The following is a 16,491-nucleotide window of genomic DNA, read 5'->3' as shown; positions in this document are numbered from 1 at the left end:
ATCAAAGAAGTGCAAGAGTAGACAGAAAGCCCAGAGATATTATTTGGTGGTTTCCAACCCTTCTCAATCTTGAAAACAGGTTCACTTTTTCCAGTAATATCAGTTAAGTTTTAAAAATAAAAAACAAAACAAAACCCCTACCTTGCACTACAAACCTCGCTCCCTCTATTTGTTTATTGTTTCAGAAAAATATGGGTTTTCTCTAGCCTTGTTTTCACAGACAGCTACATTGTTTTCACTGAAACACTTCTTTTAAAAACATCATATTAAAAAAAAAAGAAATCAGCCTAAAAAGCACACAGAACAGGAAATTTTAAAACAAATAGTTGGAGGTTTAGAGATAAGCAACGGAAAACTGGATCTCAGAATGGGAAGTGTTGGACAGTCTAAAAGTATGCAATACTTCCTGGCCTGCCTCAAAGAGGCGTGATGCGCTCATTATGTGTTCGGTAAAATGATGGGCTTTTTGAGTATTCATTTCCTAGTTTCTAAATATTTTGGTTTTGAAAGTGAAGAGGCAAGTAATTCTATTGTTCTGTGGAGAATCATAATTGGTTTTGTGATAAAGGAAAAGTATCTTGGTGATATAAGTTAGCACAGATTTCAACACAGATAGGCTAACCGCAGCCAGCGGTCTGCTCTGAAGCGGCCTTCCCTTTCCTTTTTCATTGCTTGGGATTTGAGGGGTATTAAAACTGCCATAATCTTCAGAAGTGAAAGTTGCACTGTGTTTTCATCACTAATAGATCTGTGGGGGGTTTTTTGTCCATGGACTTGATAACAGTTTAAAAAGTCCCAAGAAATTATAACAAATAATTTACATATTATTCAGGCATGCACACGCAACACTGAATCAGAATCCACATGGGGCTCCAGACAGATGCAAAGGTATCCTGGAAGATGAAGTTATTCCTAAATCCCATAGCTAGAAATGGCCTACTCAAGTGTGTGGCCACATCTATACTATAAAAGGAGCCCAACCCCAGGGTAAGTTCTGACCTGTAGAGCCAGCAGTTCAGACGTTTTGCACTGACTCTGCTAAGGGCTAACTCCCTCTGTACCTCCACCACTGCGCAGTGCTTGGCCCAGGCCCCCCTCAAGGCCTCCTGGATTTCCTCTGTGTCTCCAAGACGATTATTCTCTTTCGTGATCTTTGGCTCTAGGTGTCTACAGCAAAGGGAGGGCTGTGTTGCAACTCATAAGAGAAGCCCTCATCATTTTCCATAAGCAAACACGTCCAGAGAAATATCAGAAATACCTGGAGAGAGCCTAGTCCAAAAAGGTCTCAGCGCTGCCATTTAGGGCCAGAAACCCTTTTCTTCCTTTCAAAATCACACCAAATACTTGTATTTTCAGGAAAGCCCATAGTTTGAAAGACACACAAAGCATGCTCCATCTGGAAGGGGCATTGACAGCTCTCTGATAATCTGGACACTTTTCCAAGTGCCCAAGTGGAAGCTCAACTTTGGAAAGTGAAGCCCTCTTCATACTTACTGTGCACATCGAAGATGGGTGGGTATTGAGCTGGTATCTGAAAATATGGCACTTTGCCTCTCTCCTGTTATATAGGACCTACTTGAACTACACGCAAATTCAGCTGACAGAATCCCCAGCAGGAACGGGACAAACTCAATAAAACTGTACTTCAAGGGATATTTTGTTTTCTTAGTTTTGTTTTTTTGTTTTTTTAAATAAATGCTACATTTCTGCCAGATTTGGCGCGTTATTCCACACTGCAGCAGCCAAAGCACAAGGACTCACTTAGCACTTCAATTTTTTTTCCCCCCAACATTTTCCCATGCTTGTTTTACTCAATGTGCAGTCAAAGGCTTGGATCTCTTACCTTTATCACTTCTGGGGCCTGCTGAATCGAAGCTGGAACAGAGTCTCTGGAGGCAGCCCCAGTACAGCTTTTTTGCCCTGTGAGGAGGGACTGTGAAGGAGTTGTTAAAGTTTCCTGCAGAATCCGCATTACTTCCTTCTCCTTGGACAAGCTTCCCTTGCCCGTTTGGAATTCCACCAGTTCCTGGGCAAAGTCCTCAATGCTTTCCAGGATACGCAGTAAAAGGGCTTTGTCATCTTCTTCCATTTTATGACCGTTGGTTTCCATGATTTTTGACAAAGAGTTAGTGGGATCAATGGGCTTGCTTTTGGGTTCAAGAGCCAGAGGTAGTACCTGCCTACCCTGCCAGCCAAACACCTGCAAAGAGGCAGGTTCACTCTCCTTTAGAGATGATTCCCTCAAAGTACTCTCCATTTTCTGTGAGAAGCACTCCAAGTCCAGCAGCAGTTTGTCTATCTCATCTCTGTCCGTTTTACTGCACTTCTGTTCTCCTTTGGAGACACCAGCTTGGGAACCACCCAGAGCAGTATCCAAACCTGGTTTTAAAAGAGTAATTTTCTCAGAAGTGTGGGCGAGTTTATCAGCTCCCACTCTGGCACGTTCTGCTTTAACATTTGCAGTTAGATCTGAACAGCCAGTTGGCTGGTAGCTGTGCTCTAAACTCTCCCAGTCACCTTTCTCTTCTGCCTTCTTTACCTTCTCTAATGCTCTTTCCCCATCTGATTCTTCTTCAATGTACAGAGCCTCCGTGGAAGACGTGCAGTCAGAAGGGCTTGTGGTGGGTAACTGAGGTAGAGCGCAAGCATCTTTCACAGCCCTCGCGCCGCTCTCCTGTGTGATGCTGTGAAGGGAGTTTGAGGTAAAGCTCACAGTACTTGTTTGGATGGATTGAGTGGTGCTTGTCACCTCACACTGCTCACCTGGTAGTCCGAGAGGAACTGCTCCTGAGGATGGCAGCTGGATAATATCTTCATACCTAGGTGGTTGCTCATCTCCAAATACTGTGCAAAAGGGAGTCTGCTGCAAGTCATGAAAACAGTTAACCAAGTCTGCCAAGTCACTCGCTTCCTTGTGCCCAGGTGACTTGAGCTCAAATGGTAGCTTTTTTAGGTACGAAGAAAATCTTGTCATCAGATTCATATATATTATTTCTGAATTAGCCAGGGGATCGCTTTTGTTGCCCGCACTAACGCCATCTGCAGACTTCTTCTTGATGCAATGCTTTATGATGTCTGTGCACTTCTTCAGATCCTCTGAGCACTTGAGCAGGATGTCTAAGCACACCTTAATATCTCCACCAGAAGAACCGTCCAGCTTGTGTTTTTCCAAAATTTGGGTAATGAAGTTTTCTTCGGAGAAGGGAGCCATGGAATTCATGCTGACTTCTGGCGAGTCATTGCTCTCCTGCCATTTCTCCCCAGGTGAGGGGCTCTGCAAGAAGCCACACGGAGGGCAATTCTCATCATTGTTGAAGTGCCCATAAATCAAATCAAAATCAAAAGATCGTCTGCTGAATGATTCTGATCGAACTTTCCTTCCCTTTCTGTAGGCCACGTGACTGGAAGAGTTTTTGAGCTTGTCAAAGGAGAACTCCTTTATTTTACCACTGGCAAGGTTTATTGCCTCCCCAGTAATGTCTTTTAAACTGCCAGTGGCTTGCATTGCAGAGCCCTTTTTGAGCCTTGGATTACTTGGGAGGATTTGGTGATCGTCCTCATTTCCAGGCAAGGCAAATCCATTTTCAGGAACAGGAAGCTTATTGTCTAGGTTGGCATCTTGGACATTGAGCTCCGCACAAACACCGTGATGAGCAACTAAACACGTGACTCCTTGCTTAAACACCTGGCAAGTCCCTGTGCAGTAATGCACAGCGTGCTGAAAGTGACGGTCTATCACCACACTGCTGTAGCAGTTCACAGTAGTGACCATAAGCCTGTAGGTTGCTGCCATAGCATGAATCCCACTTGGTAATAAGGCTTCAAAATTCACCATGAACTTAGTAGGAAAAAATTCACCCCCTCCACTTTTCACAGCCACATCAGATTTAATAGAAACATTCAAATGTCAATTGAAAATATTCAAACTACATGAGAAAGTACTGTCTTGGAAAGCTCTAGTAAAGTCTGGAGTGGTATTAGCAACACAGTTACAGCAATTAGTGCAACTTGCGTATGGTTTGACTTAAGGCAACTTGATCATTGTACTCCATGCAGAGAGCTTTGCTGACCAGAGATGCAGTGCCAGCTGCTCCCTTACTAATAGCCCAGGTAGTTTCTCCAGCAGGCGTCAAAACATTCAGCCAGCTCTCAGGCAGAAGTGGCAAGACAACGATTTTCACTTGATTCTTCTTCTCTCTTTTTGGGTGGGTCAGTAAGAAATAGACCACAATCAAGTAGCACGTACAAAGAATCCACAGTACGCTTGTATGATCCCCCTCTCACGCTGGTAAGGTAGGTCCCTGCAAGAAAAAAAAATGTGAGAGTCATTATCATGCCCATGCAATATACAGCCTTGTCTAATACTAAGTATATGACACTAAGCCTTTATAACCAACATTCATGCTTCTAGAGAGTAAGAGTACGCTGACATTGTTCCTTTCCTCAGTTCTACCATGTAAGAACACTGCTGAGGAGCTAGCCTATATTTATACATGGGCTGCCTGTGTGTTGCCATTTTAATGGCTCTATTTATTTCAACCGCTCGTATTAATTTTCTTCAGATTTACTTCCCCCCACCCAAATAGAATCAAACATAATGTTTTGTTCAATGGAGAAAAACATTTTGATCACATTGTGAATTTCTGGCTTTCTTTTTCCAAGACTCTCTAAAGAGAAGGAAAAGAGCAACAGAAGAAAGCACTTTCAGGATTTCCAAGATCTCCAGATCCTTTTAAAAACAAACAAACAAAAAAAACACCGCACACACACACACAAAACAAAAAAAACCCAAAAAACTGCAAACAGCCCAGAGCAAAGCCTCTAAGAACACATGGCCTTTAGCAAAGGCCACATTGGTTTCAATTAGCCTTTTACAAAAGGTCTCTGGGACTGAAGCAAAATATTCTAAAGAGAAATAACTGTTTTTCATTCTCCTAAAACCCATAAATTGCAGAAGACTTATTTAATAAGTCTGTTGGTGTAGATATCAAGAGCAGAAAATAATATTTCCATAAAGGCTGAGCCTGTGAAAACTGAAAATGGAAAGAGTTTGACACTTAGCCACAGCAGCTTCTACCTGCATTTCTTATCAACATAGTCAAAATTGCACCAGATATGAACAAAGGTTGCTGAACTTCATTATTAAAAGATAAGAAATCTTGGATTTAAGGGTCTTAAGTTTTGGACATCACTCCATCTTTCATAAATGCTTCAATAATCAAATGAAGTCACCCCCACTGAAAATTCTGAGCACCCTCAATTCCTGCACAAACACAAATCCATTTCATAAAACACACCTACATCACAGCTAAGTCACACTGCAGCACGGGTTTGTTTGGTGTTGTTTTCAAAGGTAAATACCTAGCACTTTGCGAAAGGCCAGACCTGCATGTGCTGAAAGGACTGCGCCACATGCATTTTAGCTCACAAGCCTGAATGTATCATACAAAGGGGAGTACCTTAGAGATTGGTGCTGCTGTGATTAAGGACTGTAGATGGCACAACCCTGCCAAACATTGACGTTTTACAGGTTTTAAAGCCTTTCTCAGCAGTTGACCAGCATCGATTTTAAGATTATTGGAGGAAATTCGCAACGTCTCATGTCCACTCATTGCAATTAGGCCGAACAGCACGCTAAAGAACCCTTCCCGGTTTGTTCTTCGGATTATATAAACCCCTGCAATGACTGCATCTGAAGCGAAGCGCTAACAACAACTCCAGCTCCCATGCTGGTATCTCTGACAGGCTGCCACCTGCCTATCAAACACCATGGGCCAAGCTCAGCATTGTACCAGGGCCAGCTTCACAGCACATTTCTGTGCCTACCCCCTCCTGCATCCCTCTGCACTCACTGGCACTACCCCAAAGCCCCACAGGCAAGGGAGGGCCTTCCAGAGGGATGTTCAGAGGTATAGGGTGTGCCCCAGCCACAGCAGTGAGTCAGGGTGCCAGGGGATAAAGGGCGTATACAGAACCATTTGTAAACCCTGGGGCGCTTATACCGTCAGGCATAAACCTAGGTAATAAGACTCCACTCCCTCCAGTCACTGCCTCTCAGGCTTCACTATCAGGTGTGTTTAATGCTCTGCTGAATCAGAGCCACGGTTTAAAAACTACTATTGGCTCCCCAACGTCTTCATCTTCTAAGACTTACGGGGCTTTGTTCAGACAGGAAAACCCATGCTTCCCTGTCTCCAAAAAGTCTGATCGTCCCTGGTCTTCCAGACAGCGTCTTCTCTCCAGCACTTACAGGGGAACAGATCTGCCACTTATCCTCTTCTGAGTCTCCACCAACCACAAACAAACTGTCTGGCATTTCCTGAAATGAAAGTTATAAAATACTTAGAGAAAGTGGAGGTCATAGAACAGCAGATCCAAAGCAAGAATTAATATTGCTTCTGAAAATCATAGGATTTTCGTTCTCAGAGCTCCTTACTCCCGCTGTCACAAACAGCGAGGAGGGACTGCTGTTTCACAGTCACTCAAGTCCTCCCTCCTCTTACTTGCTTACCTCACAATCATTTTGGCACCAAAGAGCAGCCTGGGTTATACCTAATCTGGGAAGTAACTTACTAAAAATTGTATCTTGATGGAAGCTATTCCTTACTTCGGGAAATAATGTGTTAGACTCACAGTTTCCTTTTCCTATATTGCTCCTAGGGTAAATTCTCCTTATATGTGTACCCGTTCCACTGGGACCGAATCACTTTCTCCAATAGCTTAAGTCACCTTCAAACAATGAAGCTTCTCGAGTCCTTAAGAAGATTATTCCACAAAGAGCTCTTTGATGAAGACATTTCCCAGATTCTCATCCTGAATTGTCTCTTTTTCAGTTCAGCTTTGTATTTCCAGCTATGCCCCAATAACAACTTAAGAAGCTCTTCTCGCCATCTCCACTTTACGCTTCCCAGACTTCGGTGCTTATGCCCTAAGTGGTTGCTCAGCCACGTTACAAATATTCTGCCCCTTTCGCTTTAGTAAAAGCCAGGCCCTCCAGCTGCATTTTCTGCATTCTCTAATCTCCTTCAATTTGTCTGTACTTCTTTGGGACTATTACATCCAGGTATCAACACAATCCAGACACAAACTTGTCAAAACTAACACAGGATTACTACCTTCTGCCTCTGCTCAGATATCTTCGGCACTTTTACTGCTGCGTCAAGGAAGGAAGCAATCAAAGAATCAATACTGAAAACAGATATCCTGCTTTCAGCCAGATTAACTAGCGCCTCCTCAGTGATTATTTACTACGCGCCTTATTTTCACCATCCGCAAAAATGTGCTAAAGGTCATTCAAGGTGCTAGAGTACTTGACTCTAGCTACGTAGGACAAAAACATTAAAAACGCATAGGCAGCACAAGTGCACACATATGCAGGGTAGAAACCGTTTTTCTTCCTTCTCCACTGGCTTCACTTGACCAGAGTAGCATGTGCTCACCTTGCAGCTTGCCCGAGTATAATTTTAGAATGAGCCAGTAAACATGACCCAGCCCGTAAAACTAGTCAAGACAAAGCCTAAGAGAAGAGTCTTTCTGTTACCAGATCTGGGAATCTGTTCTCAAACTTAGCTTGAATGGGCTTTTGTTGCGACTTTCTGCTGGTGACTAAAACCTACTGTTTATGAATAGTAACAATGGAAAGACTGAGTGCATTAAGAGGAAACATTCTTGTTTCATCCTTTTCAGCCTGCCATTTCTTTCCAGTTGTGACTCTAGAACAGCCCCCAGTTCAGATACACTGTAGACAGGCTTTCTAGTTAGGACTGCTGCCATGAAACCAACTCCAACCCTGAGGATACAGGATTGGTTTCACAGCATAAACTGTGAATGAATAGGGCTTCTTGTGCGATTGCAGAATAATGCTTTATTTCTTTCCCTATCTGCTACAAGACACGAATCGCTTTTCAAGGGAATAAATTATTGCAGATACTAATAATATAAAAGGTTATTCTATAAAACACACAAGAAATTCTATTCATGTCAAGATTACGCTGGAGTTAAATAACTGAGCAATGACAACCTGTTGGCATGGGGACTGTCACCCAGCACTTGACTGACTTGCAAGCTGTGATCTAGAAAACCACAGGACAGGCCTCTATTGCCTCTGAAAGCTTCAAACTAAGCAACAAGATCTTCTTGCATTCCTATCACCAGTGCTAGCACTAATAATAATTGGACATTACAAACCACTATAGCATACAGTAGGGCATGAATTAGCCCTCGCTACACCAGCATAACACGAGAGTATGCAACCCTGTTCAACCACTATGCAACCACACTCGTTTCTAGTAAAAGAGATGGTAGAATAAGCTCTTCAGTTTGATATTTCTGCACAAGTGGCAAAGAAAGAAGGAAAAAAAAATCAAAAGTAGTTTTGCCATTGGACAGACATCAGTGAGGTTTCAGAAGTATCATCGTGTCTATGTAATCGGAAGCAGGTCCAATCTCTTGGAGGAGCTGGAGGTGCCAAAAACCAGCACGTAACTGTTTGCACTCTCTTATCATTTAGAAATGCTTGATTTTTGTTTTATAGTTCACTGAACAGAATGGACTTGGGAACAAGCTATATTTCATTATACAAGAAAAAAGCAGGTAAATAAAGAAGTGATGTTTTCTTGTAAAAGACATCTTTCAACCAGTCTTCAGTATTTCATCCAGTAACAGGCCGTGGGGCAGGGGGGGAGCATCCTTCTCCTACTCTTACAAGAGCTTTAATTCCAAAAACCAGCACAGAATAGTATCAGATCCTGAAATGCATCATGATTTTTCTCACTATCTGACTCAAGTCAGAATACAGTAAACTTTAAGGTTAAAAAGCACAAGGAGATCAGAATAGATAACACAACTCACTCAGTTGTTAGAGAGCTGTTCTGCAGCTCCTGAAGGAGCTGACATGAAAGCCAAATGAGCCCCATGAAAGCCAAAGGGTCTCTGATCACACAGCTGAGCAGGCGCTGCTCCAGTGGCCCAACCAGCTGTTTCGGTGGCTGGGTCACCTAACACCCAGCTTGCTTTTTTCTTGATACTTTTCATCAGCATTTTCTAATGGACCTATGAAAGGAAGATGTATGAAAAGATTCAGTCTTTCACCGTTATTGTACTCGCGTATCACCTGCTCCTCCCTCACAGCTGACCCTTGACAGTCGTTTCAGATCTGGAGTTTTGAGCAGATGCCACCGTGGCACACGGGCAGCTCCTGTTTGGAGCAAAAGGTTTTCTCCAAAGTACAAAGATACTAGCTTCAGATTTGTCTTTTCTTCCAAGACATATAAAGAAGCCAGTTTAACTAACCTTGGCACATGAAGTTCCCTAGCTGTGAGAACCAAATTCAAACAAAATCTACAACTAAAACCACCAAATGCATGCTTGAAGTTAATGGATGTAGACAGTGGCTCCTCTCAACTCTCCAAAACTTCTTGTCCCAGTGTTTTGCCAGTTAGAGTTATGTTTTTGCTAGGCTATAAATGAGACCCCTGACATAGTGAGCTTCATCTGATATATGAAAAGCCTGTTGACCTTGTAGTAAGGAATGGTAGGAATACCAGAATGGACAAGGTTCACGTGGCCACTAGGCATTTTGTACAGTATTAGATATAATCACTGAAAAATCTTAGAAAATCCAGTATTAAAAACATCAGCAGATGCTCCAGCTATGGTGCAACTCCACCAGCAGTAGCTGTGGTAGGAAACCCTTGCACCAAATCCACTGTTGAATTCAGCAGAAATGCTAGAATGAACCATTAACGTAAACCATTTTGAACCCCACAACAAAGATCTGATTTACAATTTGCTATTACTTGCACAAATAACCATCCAAAATAGTTTGAACAGGACTCTAAAGAGCCGTAACTTTTCCTTCAGCGCTGAGCAAGTCTAGAAGTAGGGGAGGAAAGAAAAAACAGAACAAAACAAAAAAACCCAAGAAACTCACTTTGAGCGACTCCTTTATCCTAAATTTCTTACATTGACAGCCAGTGGCATATTCTGATGCCCTAACAGCATGCATAGTGAGCCCTATACACAGGACTTAGATGAGAACTGCCAGTTGTTCTCTATTTTCAATCCTCGTGCCCAGTGGAGATGCAACACCCATACACAGACTTCAGCTATAATCAAAAATGTTAGTGACTGTGTCTGCAAAGCTTTAGGAGTAGAGGAGCTTACACCTCTTACACTGGCCAGACATCCTGAATTTAGTTTTAAGAGGTTTTAGCACCAAGTCATTCCATGCTTTAGAGACCACAATGGACCATTATGGCTACAAATCCTGACTTCCCTCATAACCCAGGTCACAGGATTTGGACCTAGTCAAATTGAGAACTCCTATCTGATCTACAGCGCATCTCTTAATATGTTTTTTTCCCCCCAAGTACTTCAATGCTTAATTTATTCACTGTTTAAAAAAAAAAAAAAAAGGGAGGAGGGGGTGTCATTATTTCCAGTTAGAATCTGTTCAACATCAGGTTCCAGCAAAGAAGCATCAGGCTTTCTTCCTGCAAAGTTAAAGAACCCTTCAGGAAGAGAGATTTCCTCACCTACAAGTACTGACATACTACAATTCGCCTTTTCCAGGAACGGCAGAGACACCTAAGTCTGGAAGAAAGATGTCTTCAAAGGCATTGCTGTAGCTCTTTCCTGAAGTCTTTCCATAATTTGTCAGTGTTCTTACAAAAATATGAACAATAAAAAGGAGATTTATGTAATTTAAGTCAGCTAACTGGAAGTGAAGCATTTAGCTTCTCTCTGTATGCAATGGAGCGAAGCATGCATTTCAAAAAGGCGGATGATCCTACTGATCTTAAAAACCAATCTAATTTTGAGACGACAACACTTGAATTAGATGAATCCCATCCCATCCCTATGAATTCTGATTAAACCAGAACACAGAAACAACTGTATTTGTCTCCAACAGTGACTTTTTGCCAAAGGTCAAGGAACAGCATTAGAAAAAGGTAAAGACGCGTGATACCTCGCAGGAGTACTCTCCTGGCCTCCAACTGTTTTCAGCTTAGGAGACTCGTGGAGCTGGATGTGGTTTCTGGGCATTTAACAATCTTCAAAGGGTTTTTCTTCACATAATTGTCCACTGTTTCCTGGATTCCACAGAAACTTTTGTAGCCACAACATCCTTTGGCAAGGCATTAACCACTTACCACCCACTTTTGATTCTGCCACTTGCCAGCTTTCTTTAACACCCCAAGATCTTGTACTGAAACAGAGTGCAAGCACTAGATCCGTATTCACATTGTCTATACCATTCCTGAATTTATAGACTTCCACTTGCGCTTTCCTGCATTTTTTCCCCAGTCTCACTATAACTCTTTTGAGAGGGGAGACCCAGGAGCGCACGTTATTCGTTATACGGGCATACCATGAATTTGCACTGTGGCACTCTGTTTCGCTCCCCCTTCCTTTCCTAGTAGTTCCTATCATTTCTACTTGATTTTTTTGACTGTTGAGGAGTGAGTTTCGCAGAGCTTTATCTTCCCTGAATGGCACAGTTTCTTCAGAGCTCACCACTGTGTAGACACAATTAGTTGTTTCTCACTGTGCACGTTATTTTATATCTACTAGTATCAAACATCACTTGCTTACAATGAAGTACTGTGAGAACTTCTTGCAACTCCAGTCACCTTTTTTTTTTCCAGTTACCCTAATTTTGCGATTCTCAGCAAATAGCGTCACTTCATTATTTAATCTCTTCCAGATCACTTATAACTATGTTGAGCAACACAAGCCTGAACACAGATCCCCCTGGGATTTCACTAGTGATTACCCTTTGCTAGAAAAGCTGACAAGTCTTCCTACACTTTAACTAGGTATCAATTAATGAAAAAACTACCCTCCACCTCCATGGCAGTTCATTTCCTTTAAGGACAGTTAAGGAGGAACTTTGTTAAACACTCTCTGAGAACCTTGAAACAGCAGAAATCTTGTGCCATCTCATGAAATAACTTCAGCCTCTCTTATTTTACCAGCTGAGACTGGACTTCTGCATTCTCGCAGTGAACCATGAAGGTCACTGCAATGGGAGCACAAATCAAGGCAGGCTTCCAAGTAGACATGACCTTGAAAATCACCTTCCGTGACAGGATGATAAGTGCTACTTTGCAGCCAGTGTGGAGTTAGAGAAGTCTTCAAACCAGGAAATCTGTGTTTCAGTAGATTTACCCTTAAAGAAAACTTAAAGGCAACCTCTCCACGTTTACAGCAGCAGTGTAAAGCAAGCCTAGCCTTCAAAACGATTTGGGCTAATACCAGTGACTAGTCAACACTGCTTTTTAAAATAAATTTGGCACTAAAACCTAAACTGTTGTTCTAAAATACTGATTTGCAGTGAGTGAATATGGTGTCATTCAGTGTGATTCGTTCAGGTTAAGTCATACTTTTAATATAACGTTGTTTTGCTGCTGTGCCCTTCACAAATTTGAGTATTAAGTGTCCCTGTACACCGGTATACTTGAATCTCTGTTGGGGAGAACCAATGCATGGGCCTTGCAAAGCTTGCAGTTAGGGATCTCAGTACGGGGTGGGGGGCAGGTATTAATATAAAGAAAGATTTCATCCTTTTCAGCTTTTTCTGGAGTATCTTTCTTCCTTTTTTCCCCTTTGGGCAGAGCCTTGGAACTGAAGCCGACCAGACAGGAATATGTTTCCCAAGAGACTGGATTCCAGTTATACAGATGAGACAGCAAGAGAATGAAAGATCACACATTTTTTCAGTGTAACACCAATCTGTTAAGCCTAAATAATTTACCAACTAATTATTGTTCCAGCCCTGAGCCTGCGTAGAACATTATTTAATCTCAGCTCATTTAGCAGGCCCCAATATATTAACAAACATGTCAAAACTTAACAAAGCATGAGTGGAGGAAAAAAAAAAAACACATAGGCAGCACAAGCCCTACTTAGCTTTGTCACGCTAACAGAAAATAAGACGATGAACCAGAAAACGCTGTGGGTGAAAGTTTCAAAAGCACAAATTGAACGAGACTCAGGGCAGAGGTCAGAAAGCCAGCTTGATTACAAACAGCCAAGAGACACGTTACCTAACCTTATATGGAAAGAGATAATTTCATATTAGCAAGATACATTTTTTTTTTAACCTCGGAATCCGTTAATTTACTGTTAACAGTATCCAATTACTTCATACAATTATAGTGTTAAGATAATGAAGGAAGAGCTGTGCCCGAGATGGTAGTCCCTCGGTCCTTAACCTTTGTTGATACTGAGGCTACTGTTCACAGATTCTCTTAAACCATCTTTGAAATGTACTTATAACTTAAGTAGAATTTCTTCTGTAGCAGATCAGCCATCTGCTAGTGATCCGCAGGTAAAACAAATTTCTAATTTGAATTTTTTTTTTTTTTGGTCTTTTTACTCATTATTTTCTTTCATTACTCAACTATTCAGTGCTCGTATGTTTTATCATTACTGTCCAATATGACTTCTTCACGTCTTACCAGTATTGCACCGCTCCTTACTCATCTAGTTCTCACGCGTTCAGGATTTCAGGTAACTGTCTATTTATCGAAGGTGAGAGTCCATTTCTCTAGGGCAGTCGCAGTTCCCAGCCAATCTCTAGCACCAGCTGTTATACAGGTCAGTGATAAGAACAGTGAAAATGCCAAGTTGGAGAGAGAGACTCTAGTTCTGAGCTGCGCGCCCATCCTCTCCTCTGAGGCATAATCACCACAGTAAGAAGCGAGCAGGGATTTTCACCAGTCATACCTTCCACAAGCCCATTCCTGCCAGCTCCAAACCCATGCTCTGGAGACCAGCAGCTGTTGAAATGTAGCAAATTATGCCAAAAGGTGCAGCATGTTCTAGCATTCAGAGAGTCTGGCATTGCTACAGCTTCTCCTGCTTATGACTCGGATAAACCACACCAGAGCACCAAGTGAGCAGTATGATCCAAGCAACAAACAATTTAAGGAGGGGTAATTTTTCTATCCCCTTTCTTCCATCAAGGAAAATTAAGGCTGTTTTAGCCTGACATCTCAGTAAGAAAGAGGAAGTTTATTTTCGCTGTATCTTTACTAACTCGGAGAACTTCACAAAACAAGAAGGAACATCCATTCACTTCTTTTTCCTTCTCAACTTATTTAAACATAAGTGGATTAAAATGACAAGTGATACACACACAAAGCAGAAATCCTCACAAGTGTAACGTCTCCTATATGTTCCTAATTTCAGTCAAGAGTAATCCGCTCATATTCATAGCCATAAATATAAATGAATATTCCAAAAAATGAAGTCATCTTTAACATGCTTGTTGTTAACATGTGACCTCATATATTGCTTACTGCATCCTATTCATACACTATTCTAAAACTAGAATTATTAGTTTCACCTTTACTACAGCATTTACATTGCCTCTTAAAGTCTAAGTTATTTCCACAACTTTCCATCAGCAAGGGGATGTTACCCTCACTTTACATGTCAAGAGGTGTGGCAAAGAAAAGAACAGAATATCTCAATTTTTGGTGCCTATTTTGAAATGCCTGAGGCCTGACTTTTTGAAGTATGTGACGTTACACAACGGGTTATATGCTCAAAGCACAGCTCCTGCTCACTTCCCTTCCAGTTGTTAGTCAGAAATTCTGCAAATCTGATCGAGGGGACCTAAGCAGTCGTGAAAATACAACAGTGGAAAGTCTGGTGGAAGAGGCTTGCCTAGCAACACACAGGAACCTGTTTCTGTAAGACCGGACTTAACTGCCTTAATTATGAATGAGAAGATTCCTTCACTCCCACAGTCCCACTTCACTGGCCAAATTCTGACAGAACTGAAGCACAGTTCTAAGCTCTTATTCCAGAAAAAAAGTTCAATCCTGTGTAACAGGAGAAAACCCAGCCTCATGGGGGAAGAGCAGCATACAATAATTAAAGTAAAGACAGTGTTGTAAAACTTTGTACACAAGGAAGTGAATTAAGACTGCACAGCAACCTCTGTACTGTGCCAAGATATCATAGATGCCGAGTTATCGGTTCTGTGCAATTTGCAGGGGAGAGGGAAGAGGAGAAAGAGGGCAACTGCGGGAAGGATGGGGAACGGTCCTTACATAACTTTGGAGAAAAAACAAATTGCACTGCGCAGCATCTATTTACACCGCTGGGGCTACCGACAGTGTTAGACCACAGGGCTCCACTACACAGACCTCTGAACTGTCTGAGCAACACTACTCATCACCCGCTCCTCCGCAGGCTGTAGCAGAGGGAGATGAAACAGATGCTTTACCAGAGAAGCTCTCACGTATTTATTGGTCATGCGTCAGTCAACTTGCACTCAAGGCACCCTAGCCATAGCTACCTTTAATGCTGCACCTTTGTACAAACGACAAGTACAACATAGTATCACGCATGACAGCGGTTACAGAGGTCTAGGCAATGGAAACAGACTCTCGGTATAAAATCATAAAGCTAAAGCTCCCTGATGGCAACGTGAAACGTAGATTATCTGAACTTACATGCAATGTTAATAGCTTGTATTCAGGTACATTTAAAAAAAAAAAAAAAAGAACAAATACAGTGTCTCTCGATGCAGCTCCTCAGAATCCAGCAGGCACCAAAAGTTTTTTACAAAACTGAGAGAAGTCTAACAGTACTGACAAACTCCTCAAAGCTCTCCAATAACTTTTCTTTCTCTCTACCTAAACTGTGAGAACAGACCTACCACGTTTGAGAGAATCACAGGGAATGGCCAAGAGAGGAGGAGGCTATTTTACATAAATGACTGGAAAACTTATTTCCTGAAGCAGGCATCAGATCGTACAAGGCAAAGCCATGAGACCACCACCAAAGGCAGCACCTCAGCAGCAGACAGCTTGGGGACTACCTGCCTCGTCTCTTTAGATCTTCCCTTTGCTCCACTAGCCTGCTGTTACAGGAAAGACGGTGGCATAAAACAGCACCTCTTCCAGGGCTTCCTCCTTCAGTACGAAGAACAGAGGTAGCAAAATTAGTCCTGGGCCTAAAAAATATTTACATTACTCGATACCAGTACAGTCTGTGATGACCTTCAGAGGGACTTGCTCCAGTAAAACACGTCCTTCAGTAAGTTATTCCATCAGCTATTCAACCTCGGTTTTACAAGCTTACGCCCACCTTAATCTTGGGTTTGCCTGCCAGCGAAACAAGGAGATCGCCTAGCCAAAGCTGTTCCCTCTCTTGCTTGGGAATTTACGTTCCCTGGCTACCTAGGAAACACTTCCTAAAGAAGTATCCTACCTTCGCGACAAGGTAGGAGCAGCTGCATGGAGCAAGGCCAAAGGTTTCCGGCTCCCCCCGGGGCCCGGGGTTGGCGTTCACCGAAAGGATAACGAACGCGAGACAAGCGCGGGGTGAGCCTTGCCCAGCGTCAAGCCTCCCGTTTCACGGCAGCCAACGGAGCAGGGCCACCCCGACCCCCGAGACCGCCGCCCTCCGAGGCTGCGACCGCCCCCCGGCCCGTCACACGCTCCCGCAGCGGCCCCCGGGTCTCTCCTCACA

General features: G+C 42.6%; 1 protein-coding gene across 8 annotated transcripts in view; it reads right to left on the bottom strand.

Annotated features, from left to right (window-relative positions):
- Positions 1–16,491, bottom strand: part of LOC104154201 (serine/threonine-protein phosphatase 2A regulatory subunit B'' subunit alpha) — a 58,248-nt gene that overhangs the window by 38,007 nt on the left and 3,750 nt on the right. For 4 of the 8 annotated variants that reach the window (XR_011142783.1, XR_011142784.1, XM_068954118.1 and 1 more), the window contains exons 2-3: positions 6,155–6,319; positions 1,844–4,301 (exon numbers count right to left, since the gene is read on the bottom strand). Coding sequence is in view for 6 of the 8 variants with exons in the window: in XM_068954118.1 (XP_068810219.1) it covers positions 1,844–3,835 (1,992 nt within the window). In the remaining 2 variants the exon portion in view is untranslated. Of the gene's footprint in view, positions 1–1,843; positions 4,302–6,154; positions 6,320–8,850; positions 9,052–16,491 lie in introns of those variants that run through there. The other 4 variants (XM_068954121.1, XM_009690475.2, XM_068954120.1 and 1 more) reach the window with 4 other exon arrangements.

Source organism: Struthio camelus, chromosome 9, assembly GCF_040807025.1.
Source record: "Struthio camelus isolate bStrCam1 chromosome 9, bStrCam1.hap1, whole genome shotgun sequence".
In the NCBI taxonomy this organism is placed as follows: domain Eukaryota; kingdom Metazoa; phylum Chordata; class Aves; order Struthioniformes; family Struthionidae; genus Struthio; species Struthio camelus.
This window is presented reverse-complemented; position numbering and strand designations above follow the sequence as displayed.